This window comes from Crassostrea angulata, chromosome 8, assembly GCF_025612915.1.
Source record: "Crassostrea angulata isolate pt1a10 chromosome 8, ASM2561291v2, whole genome shotgun sequence".
Taxonomy (NCBI): domain Eukaryota; kingdom Metazoa; phylum Mollusca; class Bivalvia; order Ostreida; family Ostreidae; genus Magallana; species Magallana angulata.
Window position 1 is genome coordinate 4,307,927 of NC_069118.1, and position 17,866 is coordinate 4,325,792.

General features: G+C 33.4%; 1 protein-coding gene across 2 annotated transcripts in view; it reads right to left on the minus strand.

The window, feature by feature from the left end:
* Nucleotides 1-17,866, minus strand: part of LOC128160597 (histone deacetylase 6-like) — a 62,135-nt gene that overhangs the window by 35,635 nt on the left and 8,634 nt on the right. Inside the window, exons 13-32 of one of the 2 annotated variants that reach the window (XM_052823931.1) lie at nucleotides 17,699-17,758; nucleotides 17,109-17,198; nucleotides 16,887-16,993; nucleotides 16,632-16,751; nucleotides 16,111-16,269; nucleotides 15,823-15,879; nucleotides 15,469-15,553; nucleotides 14,686-14,726; nucleotides 14,340-14,436; nucleotides 12,898-12,969; nucleotides 12,260-12,285; nucleotides 11,966-12,070; nucleotides 11,579-11,647; nucleotides 10,976-11,102; nucleotides 9,444-9,509; nucleotides 9,116-9,175; nucleotides 8,933-9,022; nucleotides 8,674-8,777; nucleotides 6,689-6,756; nucleotides 5,645-5,699 (exon numbers count right to left, since the gene is read on the minus strand). In XM_052823931.1, coding sequence (XP_052679891.1) covers nucleotides 5,645-5,699; nucleotides 6,689-6,756; nucleotides 8,674-8,777; nucleotides 8,933-9,022; nucleotides 9,116-9,175; nucleotides 9,444-9,509; nucleotides 10,976-11,102; nucleotides 11,579-11,647; nucleotides 11,966-12,070; nucleotides 12,260-12,285; nucleotides 12,898-12,969; nucleotides 14,340-14,436; nucleotides 14,686-14,726; nucleotides 15,469-15,553; nucleotides 15,823-15,879; nucleotides 16,111-16,269; nucleotides 16,632-16,751; nucleotides 16,887-16,993; nucleotides 17,109-17,198; nucleotides 17,699-17,758 — 1,658 coding nt within the window. The remainder of the gene's footprint in view (nucleotides 1-5,644; nucleotides 5,700-6,688; nucleotides 6,757-8,673; nucleotides 8,778-8,932; nucleotides 9,023-9,115; nucleotides 9,176-9,443; nucleotides 9,510-10,975; nucleotides 11,103-11,578; nucleotides 11,648-11,965; nucleotides 12,071-12,259; nucleotides 12,286-12,897; nucleotides 12,970-14,339; nucleotides 14,437-14,685; nucleotides 14,727-15,468; nucleotides 15,554-15,822; nucleotides 15,880-16,110; nucleotides 16,270-16,631; nucleotides 16,752-16,886; nucleotides 16,994-17,108; nucleotides 17,199-17,698; nucleotides 17,759-17,866) is intronic. The other variant, XM_052823932.1, reaches the window with a different exon arrangement.

The window sequence follows — 17,866 nt, forward strand, 5'->3', positions numbered from 1 at the left end:
TTTAGATAAAAATGACTTTAGCCACATTTGCAAGTATCAGAGAGTTCACTGAGCTATATTCAAAGGCATGAAATCATTGCCTTATTCTATCATGTACAAAATGCAATAAATTGGGTGATTTAACATAATGTGATGAGATTCTATTAGTATCCCTATAGCTGCAGTCATCATTTAAATTCCTAAAACTAGGCCACAGTAGCCCAATTTAATCTTCTATTGACAGGCTAATATACGAAGAAAGGACCGACCCTATCCTACATTTCACACCATCTACCAGCGGTCCTGACGGGAGATTAGTAAATGGACATCATTTTCTAATTTAGTATTAAGAGCTTGTTGGACATTTTGTTCACCAGGAGGTGCGAGGATCAGAAACATCCATTATTGATCCAGTCAAGTTTCCAAGGATTTCCAGTTCGTTAGCCCCAATGTTATATGAACATATTGTAATTATAACATCATCTAAGTAATGTTATTAGTACTTGTGTTATATTTCCATCTATCAAAGTTGCAAGCTTAAAATTCACAATTATTAAAACCAAGAAGAACTAGCTGCCATCTTGTTCAAAACAGTATGTTTACTGTAAAAAAACAAAAATGAAGATTTCATTATATCTGTTTAGGTTTAATATTTCAAGACTCACATGTCCTCATTAAGCTATCATTAAAACCCCTAAACACCCACCCTCCACTCCAATGTTTAACAACATGATCTCAGTGGAACATGCTCATAACTGTACCATATCAATACATTAACAACAACAAAAAAGATAATAATGTTACAGCATATTTTCTGTATTCTAGTTGTCAAATGATTCCAAAATGACATTCTTGTACCAAATTTCAGTCATTTTGATACTAAATTTCTGTTTCATTAGTTTTGATTAGAGTCTCTCAATACCCTGAGTGTACAGTAAAGCGAGTTCTAGTTTAATTTGTGGTATTTAGCACAGTTTGAGTCATATCTGCCATTTGATGTAAAATATGATAACATCATGCACCCAACAAAATATGGAAGAGCTATTAAATGTACAAATTGAAGTGTTTTGAGGTTGTGCACGTTAAACTGAACATATTTCAGTTAGATTGTGACTGTATAAAAATTGGCACAAGACTACCTTTCTGTGTTAGCAACAGCGAAAAATACAATTTACTGAAAAAAGATTACTTAAATTTCTTGGTGACAAGGAAAAATCATGAAACTGTAAAATTAATGTAAATCAAAATATCATATAAATTGATCGTTATCAATAAATTTCTAGGATGACAATGGATTTTTCTGATGTTACCATAGTAAACAATCTTTTTAATGGTCCTTTTTACTGACAGGAAGAGAAAATTTGTTTCAACACATTAAAAGAAGATGGGATCAATGAATGCTTACTAATTGATTCTAAAATATTGACTTGTTTCTTAGCTACAGTGACCTACATTGGGTACTTGAGGTCTTTGAATTCAAAAACAAAAGAAAGAAATAATCATTGATTTGATTGGATAGGATGATCAAGGAAGAAAAATGCACACTAAAGAAATACAATATAATGATAAACCTTTCCCTCATTTAATCATACACAACATTTGATACATCTGTATTTCATACAAATCTGAAACAAAGAGATTTGGCATCATATTCCTTTGGTTGTTTCATTTCATCGTATCATAAGGGTACCATGATTCAATCATTTGCAAACCCTTTCAAAAAAGGCAGCAAGATCGCTCTTGTAATTCTTTTTAATCTTACTAAATCAGTGATGATTCCTCTGTAGCTGTTTTCTGTGAAGTTTTCCACCAATAGTACAAAGTGAGTTCTACATAAGTACACAAAGTGCATAACTGATCTATAAGAATAGTACATGTAGACTTAAGTGATCCACAACTCTTTTGAGTTTGTAAATTCTACAAATTGTTGTACAGGAAATTTTGTCCTCAGGAATTATTAATGCACCTTTTTCCTCATGATTTATTCATTGATTGTGGTAATATTATTTCAGAAATAAAAGTTAAAAATATAAGACAAAAAAGTTTTAGTGCCTTTGCTAGTCAAAATTAATTTTGCTTATTAGAATTTCCTATCATTATTATTTACTTAAATTATGAAAACCATTTTTCTATGGATAACTAACCTAACAATAAAATTTCTGAATCAGTCAGATTTCTCAATCATCATAGGAATTCTTAAAATCATTGCCAGAATATGAAAAGTATATTCTAGGAGAGATGCTGAACAGCCCACAATTTCTGAATCAGTTTCTTCATTTAGTACCCATTATATTTTTACCATTATCAGCAGAATTTTTACAGAATGACTGATTTGATAATAGAACAGCTCATCACCTCTCGGTATGTTGGATAGAGAACAAAACTTAATCCCATGCTGCTACAGCATGAATGAAGTGTGACAAAATTCACCATATTGCAAGTGACAAAGAGAAACACAAGTAATCAAGATAATTAGAGCCACTTCAGATAATTAAACCACATGTTGTGTTTTGGCGGTGAGAGCGATTCCTGAGATTACCAGTCAGTTAATGTCTGTACCTCTTCAGTGCAAGTACGAAAACACAGACAAACAACCCCATCAACACAAACAAGACAATAACCAGGTACTTCTCTCCCCATTGACCTTCTCAGTGCTCCTGATTTATCTCACCTTCCCAGAGGGACATCGGATGCTTAACCTCAGTCACTGACAGATATATCATCTTGCTCAATGTTCCAGTAAAGGTGACAGAAATCTACTACATTGATATCCTCAGAACCCCTGCAAAGCTACTACATCACAGCCTAAAGCCAAAGAAATAAGCTAATAGAAATCTACAGTACTGCATCAATAACCTAAGACCTAAGACCCCTTATATAAGGTGGCAGAAATCTAGTGCCTTAAAAGTTTAAAACTTAAGATCTCTAAAAAAGTCACAGACTTAGGAGTCTAATGCAAGAACACTCCAACAAATGTGAGAGAAATCTAGCGCATCAACATCCTTGGTGACAAAATCTAGCTCTTTAACAGTGAAAGTGAAAAAATTCTACCTTCAACTCCATCTACAGGTACTGTGGAATCATTTAAATTTGTGGGGGGCCATTTCCGTGGCTTCCTTAAATTTTACAGATTTGTGGGGACATAATTTCTTATGCAAACACAAGGAAATTTGACTTTAAAACCCTAATTTTTTAATTTGTGGAGAATGTAAATTCGTGGATAAGAGGTACCCATGAATTCTGTGAAAATTGAGCCAATACGAAATCAAATGATTCCACAGCACCGGTAATAACAGGACAGCAGATGATTCGCGGCGTTTCCTATAGGCTGCTGCACCGACCCTAGAACCTGACAAATGACAGGTGATAAGGCACTACCACCCTAGAACCTGACAAATGACAGGTGATAAGACACTACCTCCTGATAGCCAGGTGTCAGTTTCAGAACTTTCCTGCCATTCATCGATTATGAGGCAGGTAACCTGACAAAATGAAATTTTCTACCCAGATTCCTCTTCTATTTCATTGAGTTATCAATAATTCATTGAGAACGCAGCATACTTTTAAAAATGATCAAGCTAATATGACACAAGCTATCATGCAAACTTCATTTCAAAGGTCCAATAAGGTATCCAATTGATAAGAATTTTGTTCAGAACTTTTTTGGGTGAAAAACTGAACCTTTACAAATCATTATTAGTTTACATGACCCAGCCAAGTATCATGAGATATCAATTTCATGATCATGAATATTGTATATATACTTCAGTTGTACTTTTTTCTAAACTGGAGTCTATATACATGTAACTGATCATCATCTTTTTGCAGTGATTAGAGATATTTTAAGAGAATAAAAAATTCATTCAACAGGAAAACCTACTCCCATAGCATTAATAAATGGGCTAGCTCTAGATAGTTTTATGATATATGTTAACAGTATGGAGAATTGCACCAAAAAGTACAAAAAGAACTGTTATAATGTAACAGTTAAGATGTACAACCTCTTTTAATGGAACTTGATAAAAGAAATGACAAGCAGACTGTCATTTTGCAGAATCTGTTGTCATGGTAGGCTTCTTATACTACAGTTCCCAAAGATAAAAGAAGATTGGCCTGTGGCTTCCAACATGACACTGAAATAGACAGGCAAATCTCTGCTCTAACTGATATTCACACTGTTACAACATCAAGACAACATAAGGATATATGAAACTCAAATAATTTCTCTGCAGATATTACCGGTATCACTCTAATGTCTCCAGTTCTTTGTTTTTAACAGGAAAAAGGCAGACACATCGAAAGGTGATAGACATGTTACTCTACTTATGGCACCAAATATCAAAACTACGCACATTCACAGGTCAAATAGTACATCTCACTGTTTCACGAAGAACAAAATTGACTTCTAAAAATGTTAACACATGCCATATAGAAAAAATAACATTTGGAAAGTCAAACAAGTTGGTCTCTAGCGTAAGTTTCATAATATTAGGGACAATTTAGTTTCGTTTTGTCAAACATACCAGTAAGAGTAGTTCCTTAATTGTTACTACATGTACCATGATGTCACCACATCTTATTATTTGTTAAGTGATCTTATGATGTCACAATAAGCAAACTAATTTCAACATGGCATCACCTAACTGACATAAAAAAACACCTGAATTCCAAATGACAACACAAATCTGACATTGAAACAATTGATTTCTTAAACGCACAATACATTTGAAATTAACAGAACTGATTACAAAATGATGCCACATATTTGACACAGAAAGACCTATAAGGAAAAACTAGACTATCACTGACATCTACTAACATCCAACATGTCTCACAAAAGACATTATAAACATATGTGTTCTCTCAATGTCTCTAAAGGTATATGTGGGGCAGATGACTTTTCTTATGTCAACATATATATAAATCTCATTTTCATGTACCCATGCATGAATTTACATGTATCTACATGTTGGTCGATAAACAAGGCTAGGGGTCAACAAACTACCCCCCCCCCCCTCCCAAAAATTGCATCACACTTGAAACTGTAGAATTCAAATTTGAATACACAAGAAGGTACTTCAGTCATCCATTCCAAAGAACTTTAAGCAATTTTGCTATTTTAACCAATTGCAATTGCTTCTGTCATTTTCAAATGGTACACATGCTAGAAGGTAACATTTTTAAAAAATTCACCTGTTCGGACTGGTTTAAGGTACTTTTACGTGTGGAAGCCCCTTAAGTGATCTTTTATTGCCAATGAAAAACAAATTGATTTCCTTATATCACCAAACCTCAAAAACAAGGCATATAAAGCTGGTCTTTCCAAGTCACAAATTGATTAGTTTGGTATTAACCCACATATAACAAAAGTAAGTCAAAGAGAGCAACCATAAAGTGTGACTTTATCATGGGCTGACACATTCTGGAAATTAAGTTGTGGCTCCTCATGCAAGGCCAACAAAGAATGACTTTATCTAATTAAAAGTGCCTCTAAGAATTACATAATAGCTGAGCTCAGTCTTTGCTCACTTAATTACAACCTGACATCAGGAACCCGGAAACTGCCTCCCACTCAATTCATTGCTTGTAGAGCTATCGACTCTTTTTTTGATATGGCCTGATATGGACCTCCTTTGTTTAATCATTGCATCATTACTCCACTGACCTTTCTTTCACTTTAAGATGATCTTCCTCATTATCTTCCTCTGTCTTTATGTTCACTGCAAAGAGATATTAAATGAGCATAGAAAATAAACCCAAATTCTTTGATCTGAATTTCATATACATGCTTTGCAAGTAGATATTTATCAATTAATATCATTAAAATGTATCATTCTGTTGACATTAACTTAAATTACTTGTTACATCAATTTCTTGTTGTTTTTACCACAATTTTTTATCGAATTTCAATAATGATTCTGAGATTGCAGTCTTAGCATTAAACATTTAGAGAGATCAAAACAACTGATTTTTTTTACATCAATTTCTTCTGGTTGTTGACTAAAACTTCATTGCAATAATCTGAGACTTCTTTCAGAGTTATAGAATAATATTTACATCTACCAAGTATTATTACCTCTGTTTCTTAGGGAAACTTATAGTTAATTCACAGCTCTATAGAAAAGCCAGACTGAAATCTACACACCCTGTTTATGGATTGGTCGAAATCTACGACGGCTGAAACTGACAAGAAATTGACAGGGCTAAAATTGACACGCCTAAAATTGACACGCCCTGTTTATCAATTGGTCGATGCCAACAGCGACCTAAGAAAAATCATGGACTGCACAAAATAATCATGTTGATGTCATACTCAAATCCATTTAGGGGACGATTTGGCTGTTTCATCTTGCTACCTTCATATCCCAAATGAATCCCCAAAGAAAGCATTTTTATTGTGTAAATGAAATACATCACAACAAGAACTTAATCATTGATACATCAATTTCTTGTGTTCATGGTCTGCATTTTTTTCTTCTCAATATTAAAATTTCAATGATATATTGGAGATCAATGTCATTAACAGGTGTTGGAGCTTACTCTGTGTCTGTGTAGGTTTTTATCTACATGCTGAGATGTACAAGGTACACCTACTGCAGGTGTTGTCTGCTGATCTCAATGTCTGCATCAATAATCCGCAATGCTGTCAATGTTTACATGACTCTGAACCGATTTGGCTTCCACGTTCCAAACAGACAAAAGGTCTTACCTCGGAATTTTAATGACTTCCAGTGATTCTTCTGTACATCTAAGACATCTCTGATGCATTGAACAGCACTGAGAATGAAAATTACAGCAAATTACTGGGGAATGAATTGGTACCATTACATCATCAGTAATTATATAATTGTGTAAAGAGTGGAAACCATTGCATCTTACCCACACAAATGAGGCAAACCCTTAAGAATTAAGGACTTTCATTTGTATCATATGAATTAACATTCACTTCTTGTTAGACACTAAAGATTTATCTTGTTGGATTTTCTTGCGTAAGAATTCGTCTAAGGTGATTATATAATTCCCCAAAGAGAGGTTTCAATACGTAAAGCTAAAATCAAGAATGATTCAGATGCTTTTTTTCATTCAATATAAAATCTCTGTTATAAAAAATGATTTAAAGCAATTCTTACTGCTGCTTTTAACTGGATTACTGAAAATCTAGGCCTTGACCTTCATATAAACCACCTTGACATTGCAAGGTCATAAATGTAGGTCATTGCCCACTTTCTCTTGGTCTTCTTTAGAAATGAAAGGAATAGCACAGGCAATATTGTCAGAACGTCAAGTGTATGGTGGATATATATAAAGCTTAACTACATTTTTGTTTTGGGGGAAATTCCTTTTTGATATGAAAATACAAACTTTTAAAGATTTAACAACTTCATGCTGTGTTGGGTCACACACATATAATAGCCTAAAGACTAAAATAAGCTCTCCTACTCATTTACATTGGTCATCTGAAGAAAGACAACCCATTTTATAGAGAAACAATTTTGATGGCTTTGGAGGCAGAGTTTGTACAAGGAATGTTTTAGAAAACATTGAACCTTATATTGCATGGTGTTTAACTACTAAACTAATGTAATATGGAATAAAAATAGCAAAATTTTGAGTTTGCCAAAACTTAAAAAAACTTCATTAACAAAATTTTAATATGATGATTAGATTTCCAAAAGATGTTTAAACTTTTACACATACAAAACATTTCTAAATCACCAATTCATGTCACAGTTTGAAAGCTCCAAATCATATCAAATAGTATGCCTTTTTCTTAAACAAGCTATACAAATGATTGTCTTTGCTTGATTAACATTATTCTGTTTTTATCTCTTTATGATGTTATACTGGTTATCAGGCCTCAATTGATTGGCTAAACAAATTCATTTATATCGTATAACATAACTTGCCTACGTCGCAATATGACACGTGCAAAAAATATTAATCCTCTTGACATTACATTTTAATGTTGCACATATTAACATAAGTGTTTTAAATACTGTGCCTTATTTTTTAATTTTAGGTGTAAAAAAAAAAAATAACTACACATGCACTATACATGTTACACCTTGACCTGATTCAAATAGAACAGAATGTGTAAAAAGTATGTCTAACAACTAAAATTTTTCTCTGATTTCAGAGACCTTGCCAAATAAACATTTTGTATAAGACTTAGTGCTGCTTCTAATTCAATATTAAATGAGGTAGCGTAATTTACCTGCCAATCATAATCATAACTTATGTTCTATATTTGGTCATTGTAGATAAAATTTTTAATTACCTGACTATTTGAGTCAACTGTCTTTAGACTCTGTATGTGTTTGTGGTCAATGTGTATAAAGTGTCATCTCCTTTATGTTTCTTACTTACCTGTCTTTGGGCTCTGTATCAGTGTATGCATATGTGGCCAATGTCTGTTTTATCTCCTTTATTTCCCTTACTGACCTGTATTTAGGTTATGCATGTGTATGTGGCCAATATGTATGAAGCGTTATCTCCTTTATTTCTCTTACTTACCTGTCTTTAGGCTCATTAGTTATCTCCTTTATTTCTCTTACTTACCTGTCCTTAGGCTCATTAGTTATCTCCTTTATTTCTCTTACTTACCTGTCCTTAGGCTCATTAGTTATCTCCTTTATTTCTCTTACTTACCTGTCCTTAGGCTCATTAGTTATCTCCTTTATTTCTCTTACTTACCTGTCTTTAGGCTCTGTATAAGGAAGGTGAGGACAGGCATCTCCCAGGAGAATGGAGGTACACATTGCCATCGAGTTAGCTATGGCTGCCAGATGATACCCTCCCTAAAAACACCATTTCAATAGTTCAATTAATTACAGTTTACATGCAAATAAAGCTTCTCCTAATTTTTAAAAATGGAAAAAAAAATCTAATTTTTTTCTGAAATATTAATCATAAAGCACTGAGTTTTACAGAAAACTGCATGTTTTTTTTTTACCTCTAAAGCTAGGATCACTCTCCCATTGGCCAATGAAGACAACATGTGTGTCATGTGACCATATCCAAGAGGTGTCACTAAGTAGTTTCCCTGTAATCAGTTAGATACATGTAACCTGAAATTTTACTTAACTATCCCACTGTTTCCTTTATCAAATAAAACCTTAATAATCCCTATACTTACCAAAGGATCACCTAAGGCTGCATCAAATCCAGCAGAGACCAGAACCAATTCAGGACCAAACTGTAAAAGTAAACCAAAGCTGAATAAGTTCAGGTCATAGGGTCATAAAACAATTTCAAATTTAACTTAAAATTTTAATCAGACTATTTTCATAGCATTTCATATTCGTCAATGTATTCAATCAATAGAAATTAGGACAGCTAGAGTACATAAAGTTTAAGTCTGCTTCATGATCCTGGGGCAAGGAAACAACATAAATGTGGGAGCATTGCAAATCAAATCATTTCTAAACTAGATCATATGTTTTTGATGGTTAATTATGAGTTACCTCATAGGCTATAGGCATCACTATCTGCTGGAATGCAGCAATGTACTCTGAGTCTCCCATAGGACCCTGTAAAAGATTAACCAATTTCTAATTGAATTTTTTTCACTGAATTTTTTTATTTAATTAGTACATTTGATCATATACAGTTTCCCGTTAATTTTGCTATCTGGAGGCCGTCTTTTTCAACAAACGTGCACTGTAATTTCTTTAAATATACACTCAGGCAATTGCAAATTTGCAAGATTTGTCAAGAAAGGCTAACAAAATTGCATGCATATAATCAAAATATACTTATTAGATATTTGCACAAATCAGACAATAGGTTAATCTAACATTTATACTTGATACTGTGGAATCATTTTTATTTGTGGAAGTTGATGTTTGTGGGTAGCCAAAATTTTCCTGGTTCATGGGGACTTAATTTGTCAGTGGCAAGTTCTATTCTGCAAATAGATATCAAACCAATTCTTGTAAATATGTTTGTTGTGATGTAAATTCGTGTGAAAGGGTTACCCACAAAAACCACTAACATTGGTCCTCAACAAAAAATGATGATTCCACAGTATCCAATGTATTGCACAATTCATACAAAGGCCTCTTGAGGATGAACAAACAACACTGTACACAGACAGAGTGTAGCTTACACTATTCCATGCTATGTTGGTATTGAAATAACACCAAAGCTTACAGTTTTTCCTGCTATGTTGACATTGTTGTATCACGATAGCTTATACTGTTTGATTGCTGTGTTGACATTGTTGTAACACCCTAGCTAACATTGTTCCATGCTATGTTGAAATTGTTGTAACACTATATCTTACATTATTCCATGCTATGTTGACATTGTTGTAACACTAAAGCTTACACTATTCCATGCTATGTTGAAAGTGTTGTAACAATATAGCTTACACTTTTCCATGCTATGTTGACATTGTAGTAACAATATAGCTTACCGGTACACTGTTCCATGCTATGTTGATATTGTTATAACACTAAAGCTTACATTGTTCCATGCAATGTGACATTGTTGTACCACTAAAGCTTACATTGTTCTATGCTATGTTGACATTGTTGTGTAACACTACAGCTAAAATTGTTCCATGCTATGTGATATTGTTGTTATACTAAAGCTTACATTGTTCTATGCTATGTTGACATTGTTGTGTAACACTACAGCTAAAATTGTTCCATGCTATGTGATATTGTAATAGCATTAAAGGTTACATTGTTCCATGCTATGTTGACATTGTTGTTATACTAAAGCTTACATTGTTCTATGCTATGTTGACATTGTTGTTATACTAAAGCTTACATTGTTCTATGCTATTTTGACATTGTAGTTACACTACAGTTTACATTGTTCCATGCAATGTTGACATTGTAGTTACACTACAGTTTACATTGTTCCATGCAATGTTGACATTGTAGTTACACTACAGTTTACATTGTTCCATGCAATGTTGACATTGTAGTTACACTACAGTTTACATTGTTCCATGCAATGTTGACATTGTTGTAACACTATAGCTTACATTGTCCCATGCAATGTTGACGTTGAACCCTGTCCCCTCCCCTTTCCCCACCATGGTAGGGCAGCCCTGGGGTGAGGATGGATAGAAGAACCCACGGTCGTACCTGTGGAGGCTAATGAACAGCACACTGCAACAAAATCATATTTAAAACAAAATTCTACAAAGTTTCAGGAAAAAATTAAAAATTAAAATTCAATTACAAATTCCAGCAGGAATATTCATAAAGGTGTTATACATGCACAATACAGGTTATTTTAGTAGGATAATGGTAAATTTTTTTTTACTTATTTAAGCAGTTAAGATCAAATAGCCAAAATTTAAAGACAATGAAAGTTCTTAGTTAAATTGAATTCTCTACTTGCATAAAAGAGAATGATAAAACAGTTGAAATTACAGTTATTGAAATAGATCTAAACATTAAACTATTGCATTCAGAAAGCAGCCAAATTTGACACCCATCAATTATTGTTGTAATGGATATTATTATCAAGGTTTGGGATGAGTTATCTAAGACAATAATATTCTATGTTTTTGAGAAGAGGGTAAAAATTCTATGAATACAAATGTACAGAAGACGCCTTTCAAGTGACCATCAGACATTACCTTGGATCATCATAAAACTGCCGCTGTGTCCCGTTTCCATGGTGAATATCCCAGTCAACAATCAGAACTCTACAATATCAATGGTGTGACAGTTTAAAAATTTCACACCTTTATACAGAAATGTATTTTTCTTGACACTGATTCAGAATCAAACATTTCCTTTCCAACCTGTCCATCATTTTACATTTTGTGGTATTTTACAACAATGTACACTGTTGTTTTCATGTTAACATATATGACTTTTCTTATTGTACATTATCATGCCAACCCTAAATAACCTGGTAGTTCTAACTTTAATTCTTTGTTTCAATGTTCACAAATCTGACTTTTTTCACATCACATTATATCTGGATGCACTTAGTGGTTTCCATGTTTACAGTATCTTACTTTTTGACCTTGTATGTGTTCTGGGCGTATTTGGCAGCAATGGCAATGTTATTAAAAAAGCAGAATCCCATGGCCTCCGTGCATTCTGCATGGTGTCCCGGGGGCCTGGAATTTCATTCAAAAATTTCTTTGGATTCAGAAAACAATAATATTCAGCATGTTTTAAAAAATGAGTTTGTTCTCAAAGTATGTAGTTTCATGGAAATCATTTGTTTAATATTACTTTTGTTACTTCAACAATATATGGAATACATCTACTTAGTGTACTTAGTGTATTAAAGTTAGTTCACATACCTCACAATTGCAACTCCATTTTGGCTCTGTAATCCATAAAGCCAGAAGAGAACCAAAAAATTAAAAATTGATAATGGCAACAGCAAAATAAACACAGTTTGAGTTAAACAGAAATTCTACAGGAATTAAGAAAACACATTATGTTCTCACAAACAATGAAAAACATCCAGCCATCAGTAATATCAGTTTTGTCTTGTATTTGGATACTATCTAATGCAAATTATTACAAAGCAATACAATTTTGGGTTTTTATGAAATTACACAAATTACATGTATCATCTGACAAATACAGATCATCTGCCAGTGATAAATAGCTCACAACACAAAAAACAATCTATGTAGCAATATCCTTCTTGAACTACACATGAAATTAAGCTAATTTAAAAGTGGATTAAAATAGCTTAATAAATTCTACCTGACTGTAAAACCTTCCATGTAAAGATTTAAGTAATCATACCCGTGATCAGTCTGAGAGTTGTCAATTTTGTAAGGAATAGTAAGTTATTCATCTAATTAAAGAGTAGTTATTTTTGTTTCAGAAGGGCACTGTTCCTAATTGTAGTACATATGTTAAGATTAAATCATCAAATTAGTTAAATCCACGACCTAACACTCGTTATAAGTGTTGACACACCCACCTGTCCGGTCATCACGTTATCCACCACATCCAGCACAAATCCGGCAGCCATCCGCGCACAGAAATACGAGTCCTACAATCAGCAGGAGATAACCATGAGAAATATATATACTAACAATTGTGTAGCTTAAGAAATCCTAATGAATTTAATAGTTGCATTTCACTGTTGCATTTCGCTGAATTTTAAGTGCAATGGTTCGAGTTGCCCCAGTGGAACACCCTATGGAACACCATATGATTGATGCATGCCAATTTAAAGAATAAACCTACTGCATCATATATCAATAATGGACTTGATTCCAAGCATTTAAGTCTCACCATTGTAATTGTAACATTTATTTATAACCATGAGAAATATACATAACAATTGTTTGAAAACCAGTAATTTTCACACAATCGTATACTGGAATTATGTTGATTAAGCAACTAAAGCATCATAAGGAACAGTCAATGTCTACTTTATGGAGGTTTGGTAGTCAACAAATTATTCATTAGATCTACAATGTACCTTAAAGTTTTTAAGAAGGATTTGTTTAGGTATAAACTGTTAATTTGTAACGTTTACTAACTATAGTGGAATAGATATGCCACCACTTATCAGATAATTATGTCGACTTGTCAGATCTTGATGTCGACTTGTCAGATAATTATGTTGATTTGTCAGTTCTTTAAGTCGACTTGTCACTTATTCACGTGTTTGAAAATTTAACACTATAATCTTTCCACGCCAAATTTGTGCCATCCAGTTGAAATAATATTTTCTGACAAGTTGACATAAGGATCTGACAAGTCGACATAGTCATCTATTAAGTCAAAATAATTATTTGACAAGTCGACATTATAATCTGACGAGTCAACATAATTATTAGACAAGACGACATAACATCTGACAAGTCAACATCAATATCTGACAAGTCGACTTATAATCTGAATGATAATTTTCTTTAAACTAGTGGCCATAATATTTTTTCTGTCAGATAATTATGTTAACTTGCAAGATCTTTATGTCCACTTGTCAAATAATTATGTTAACTTGTCTGACCTTTATGTCGACCTGTCAGAAATTAAGATGCCAAGTAAATGGCAGTTAGTGGCACTAACACGATTTAACATCAAAATATTGAGTTTCTAGTCAATATGGTTATTTTCTGACATGTCAAAATAAAGATCTGACAAGTTGACATAAATATCTGACATGTCGACATAATCATCTGACAAGTCGACATAATTATCTGACAAGTGGTGGCAGATCTATGCCACCATAACTAACTAAAGGAAAATAGCTTTTGAATTTGAGTTTTTTCCTGTATCTTTATACAGGGCTCTTCTTTTAAAGGAGACTTATACAGTCTTTGAAAAAAAGGTCACAGCCATTCAGCTCTCTTAATTTGTAGACATATTTGGAAACATTCCACTTAATACATGCATGACCATAACGCTTACCCGACAGAGGTAGATGGACTGAAACTTCCTTTCCAGTTTCTTCAGCTCAAATGGATTTTTGTCTTCAAGGCTCTTTATCTCATCCAAGTAGGTGGTACTTCAAGTAAACAATTGACGTCATTGAATATCATGTATTATCAAAATATGATTGCATATACATGTACCTCAAGTCTCAAAGAGTAAGAAATTTTCTATTCATCAAATAAATATGTAAAAATCTTTTAAATTTAGTATGAATCGAGCTATCTGTCTTGGAGCATGTTATTATTTGGTATACTTGTAAGATCAATCAAGACTAAGTATATATTGTACACAAGATATATTCTAGAATTATTAATTGGCTAACCTGTGAATTAAGGCCAGTTCTGCTTCTGTTGCCATCCTTGTCTAAAAACACATAGTATCAAATATTTACTTAAATTTAAAATTTCAACTTTTGACAATAGTTATTACAATATATTAGTACATTTGTAACCTAACTCAAAAGTTTTTTATATCACTGCTTGCAAAATTCTTCATGTAAAGTTCTCATTGTTCATAAAACCTATACTTCTCCTCGTTCAAGAAATCCTACATCTAGAGTTCTCCTAGTTCATACAATCCTACAGCTCACCTAGTTCATAGTCCTAGACCTTTGGATCTCCTAGTTCATTCAGTCCTCTTAGTTCAGACAATATATCTTACACCTTTAGATCCTGTTGTTCATATAGTCCTTAAGCTGTATTTTTCCCAGTTCATAAAATCCTACACCTATAGCTCTACAAGTCCATACCTCTACCCTATACTTATTGGAATTCATACATGTATATTTTACCTCATAATTCTACCGATTCATACAATCCTACACAAGTCCTACAGTTCTCCTAGTTCATACAATCCTACAGCAGTCCTGCAATTCTCCTAGTTCACATCATCCTAAAGTTCTCCAACTTTATACACCAGTCCTACAGTTCTAGTTCATACTCCCTACACCAGTCCTACAGTTCTAGTTCATACTCCCTACACCAGCCCTACAGTTCTAGTTCATACTTCATACACCAGTCCTCCAGTTCTAGTTCATACTCTCTACACCAGTCCTACAGTTCTCCTAGTTCACATAATCCTGTTCCTAAATACCAGAAGTTCATACCTCAACCCTAGTGCATCTCTGGGTCAGTCCCCACTCTGTGTGCTTGTCAAAGATCCGAGTTATCCTGTCTGGGGCCTCAGGGTGGCTGCAGAAAGTTTGGTGTTAAATAATTTTTTTCAAAATATGGTTTTTAAATTTTCCTTACATATCCCCTTTCCCCACTCATAAAAAATATTTTAAAGATGTAATGAAGAAATTGGACTCTTTACGAGCAATAAATGCATTCACTGTATTTTTATGCATCCTATCAGAGTTACAGTAATCTGTTCTTTTTAACATTCAAAAATTCAGTTTGTACATGAATATGGTCTCTAATTCTAACTATGAACAAGATTGATGATGTTGATAACTCACTAGTAGGAAGAGCTGGTATAATGTGCCCTCATTCCCTCATCATAGGCAATGCAGGTTCTGTAACAGAATTAACATGCAACACTTTACCCATCAAATCTAACTTAAAATTCTAAATATGAGATGTCATTTCATAAATAAAAATCCTACCATAGTTTAGCTTAAAAGTTTGAGTAGTTATTTCTCCCATAAAATTCAAGGACGATTCCTGTATTTCTTAAATTTACATTTTTTTTAAATTATCGTACACAGAATTAAAATTTCATTGTTTGCGATGGATAGGGAATTTACCTATGTTTGGCCTTGTCTAAGTTCGTTTTAGCTATAAGTCTATCAATAACCGGAGAGCATTTCCTGTCCTCTTCATAGTACTCCTCCACTGGGTACGATTCCAAGCATTCTGGGTATTCCTTTGGTTTATTTTCCACATCCATAAATTGAACATCAGGCCTTCAATAGAATATGCCATTTGATGTTAAACAAATACGTGTATTGACGATAAAAATAGGATAGATAGTGTGCAAGTATTTAACCTAAATTAATTAACATTACTAATAATTCAGTTACTTGGAATTTACAAACGTAATATTCATATGTAAATTTCTATAAATATGATGATTCATCTAACTAATAACTCTTTTTTTTGGCTCAATACTTTCACTAAAATTACCGGTGATTTGAAAAAAAACTTTGATATAGCTAGTACTTTTCTTAAACTACTGCATATATCTCATTTGTCAGTGACACATGCAATTTCAATCGAAAAAGAAGGAATAAAAGTCATATTCAGTTGGTTGTCTTCATAATCTTACTTTGGAGGTAATTGGTTGACCTCTTCATAAGGGCAAGGGTCAGAGGTGAATCCCTGATACTGCAGACACTTCCAGTGAGGGCGAAGCACCTTGATCACGTTCAGTATGGACTCCGTAACGCTGCCAAGTCAAAGATTCACGCAAAATATTCACACTTCAGCTACTCCAAAGTTAATTATAAATAGAAGTTGACTAAAAATAGAATAATAAGCTGTTTTAATTATGTAGTCTTGTAAGATTTGAGTACACTTATACCTGTCACATGGTTCCTGTGACGGAGGAATTCTGGGACATGGGTCGCCAAGCAACGTTCTGAGGGTCATGGCTGCTGATTCAGTTAGAGATTTCAAACAGTATCCCCCCTGTAATATGTACATGTTTACATATATATCCAAACAGAGCAGATCTAAACATAAAACACATAAACATGTACAGTAACTGTTAGTGTCATTTAGAAAATAGAATGACTGATGTTACCTCCAAGATAACAGCTACACGACCTTGAGCCAAGGACATGACCTTGTGGGTAAGGTGAGCAAATGCTGCCGGGGTCACACCCATCTGCCCCTGCAGGGAGGAGATAAGAACTATAAAGTCTCATACTTATATGAGTTGAATCAATAAAATTAATGTATTTAAAGGAATTTAAGCATTTAACTTGATAAACAAAATTTAACTCATGAAAGAAAAATCATATAACGATTCCCAATTAACAGTGTTTAAAATTCAAATCCAAATGGATGTGCCAGCTACCAAAAGTTATAATATATATGATTGTTAAATAATAGAAAATTATACAACATAACTACTAATCATTCAAAAGTGTGCATTTGAACTAGCAATTGACTGAATATAATCAAGTTAATAACCATATTTCAAGTTGAATTCTCAGTTATTGTTATAATTTGTTATGTTCCTGCAGTACATGACATTACAGCATACTGACAGCCCAAATAACCCCTCCCACTCTTATCATCTTTATTTCTTATTTAGTCCTTCATAGTAACTGTTTCAATTAAAGTCTGACTTTAAAGTTCTATGATGATCATCACAAATAGTTTTATAACCTTAGGATCTCCAATAGCAGAGTCATAACCGGCCGATACAATGACTAATTCAGGCTCAAACTGCACAACAAACAAAATCAATTTATAAACAAATATGTGTATATAACAGAAACTTAGATAAGTGATAGTTTGCAAAAAGCTGCACTGGTTAATCACATGCACACTCGA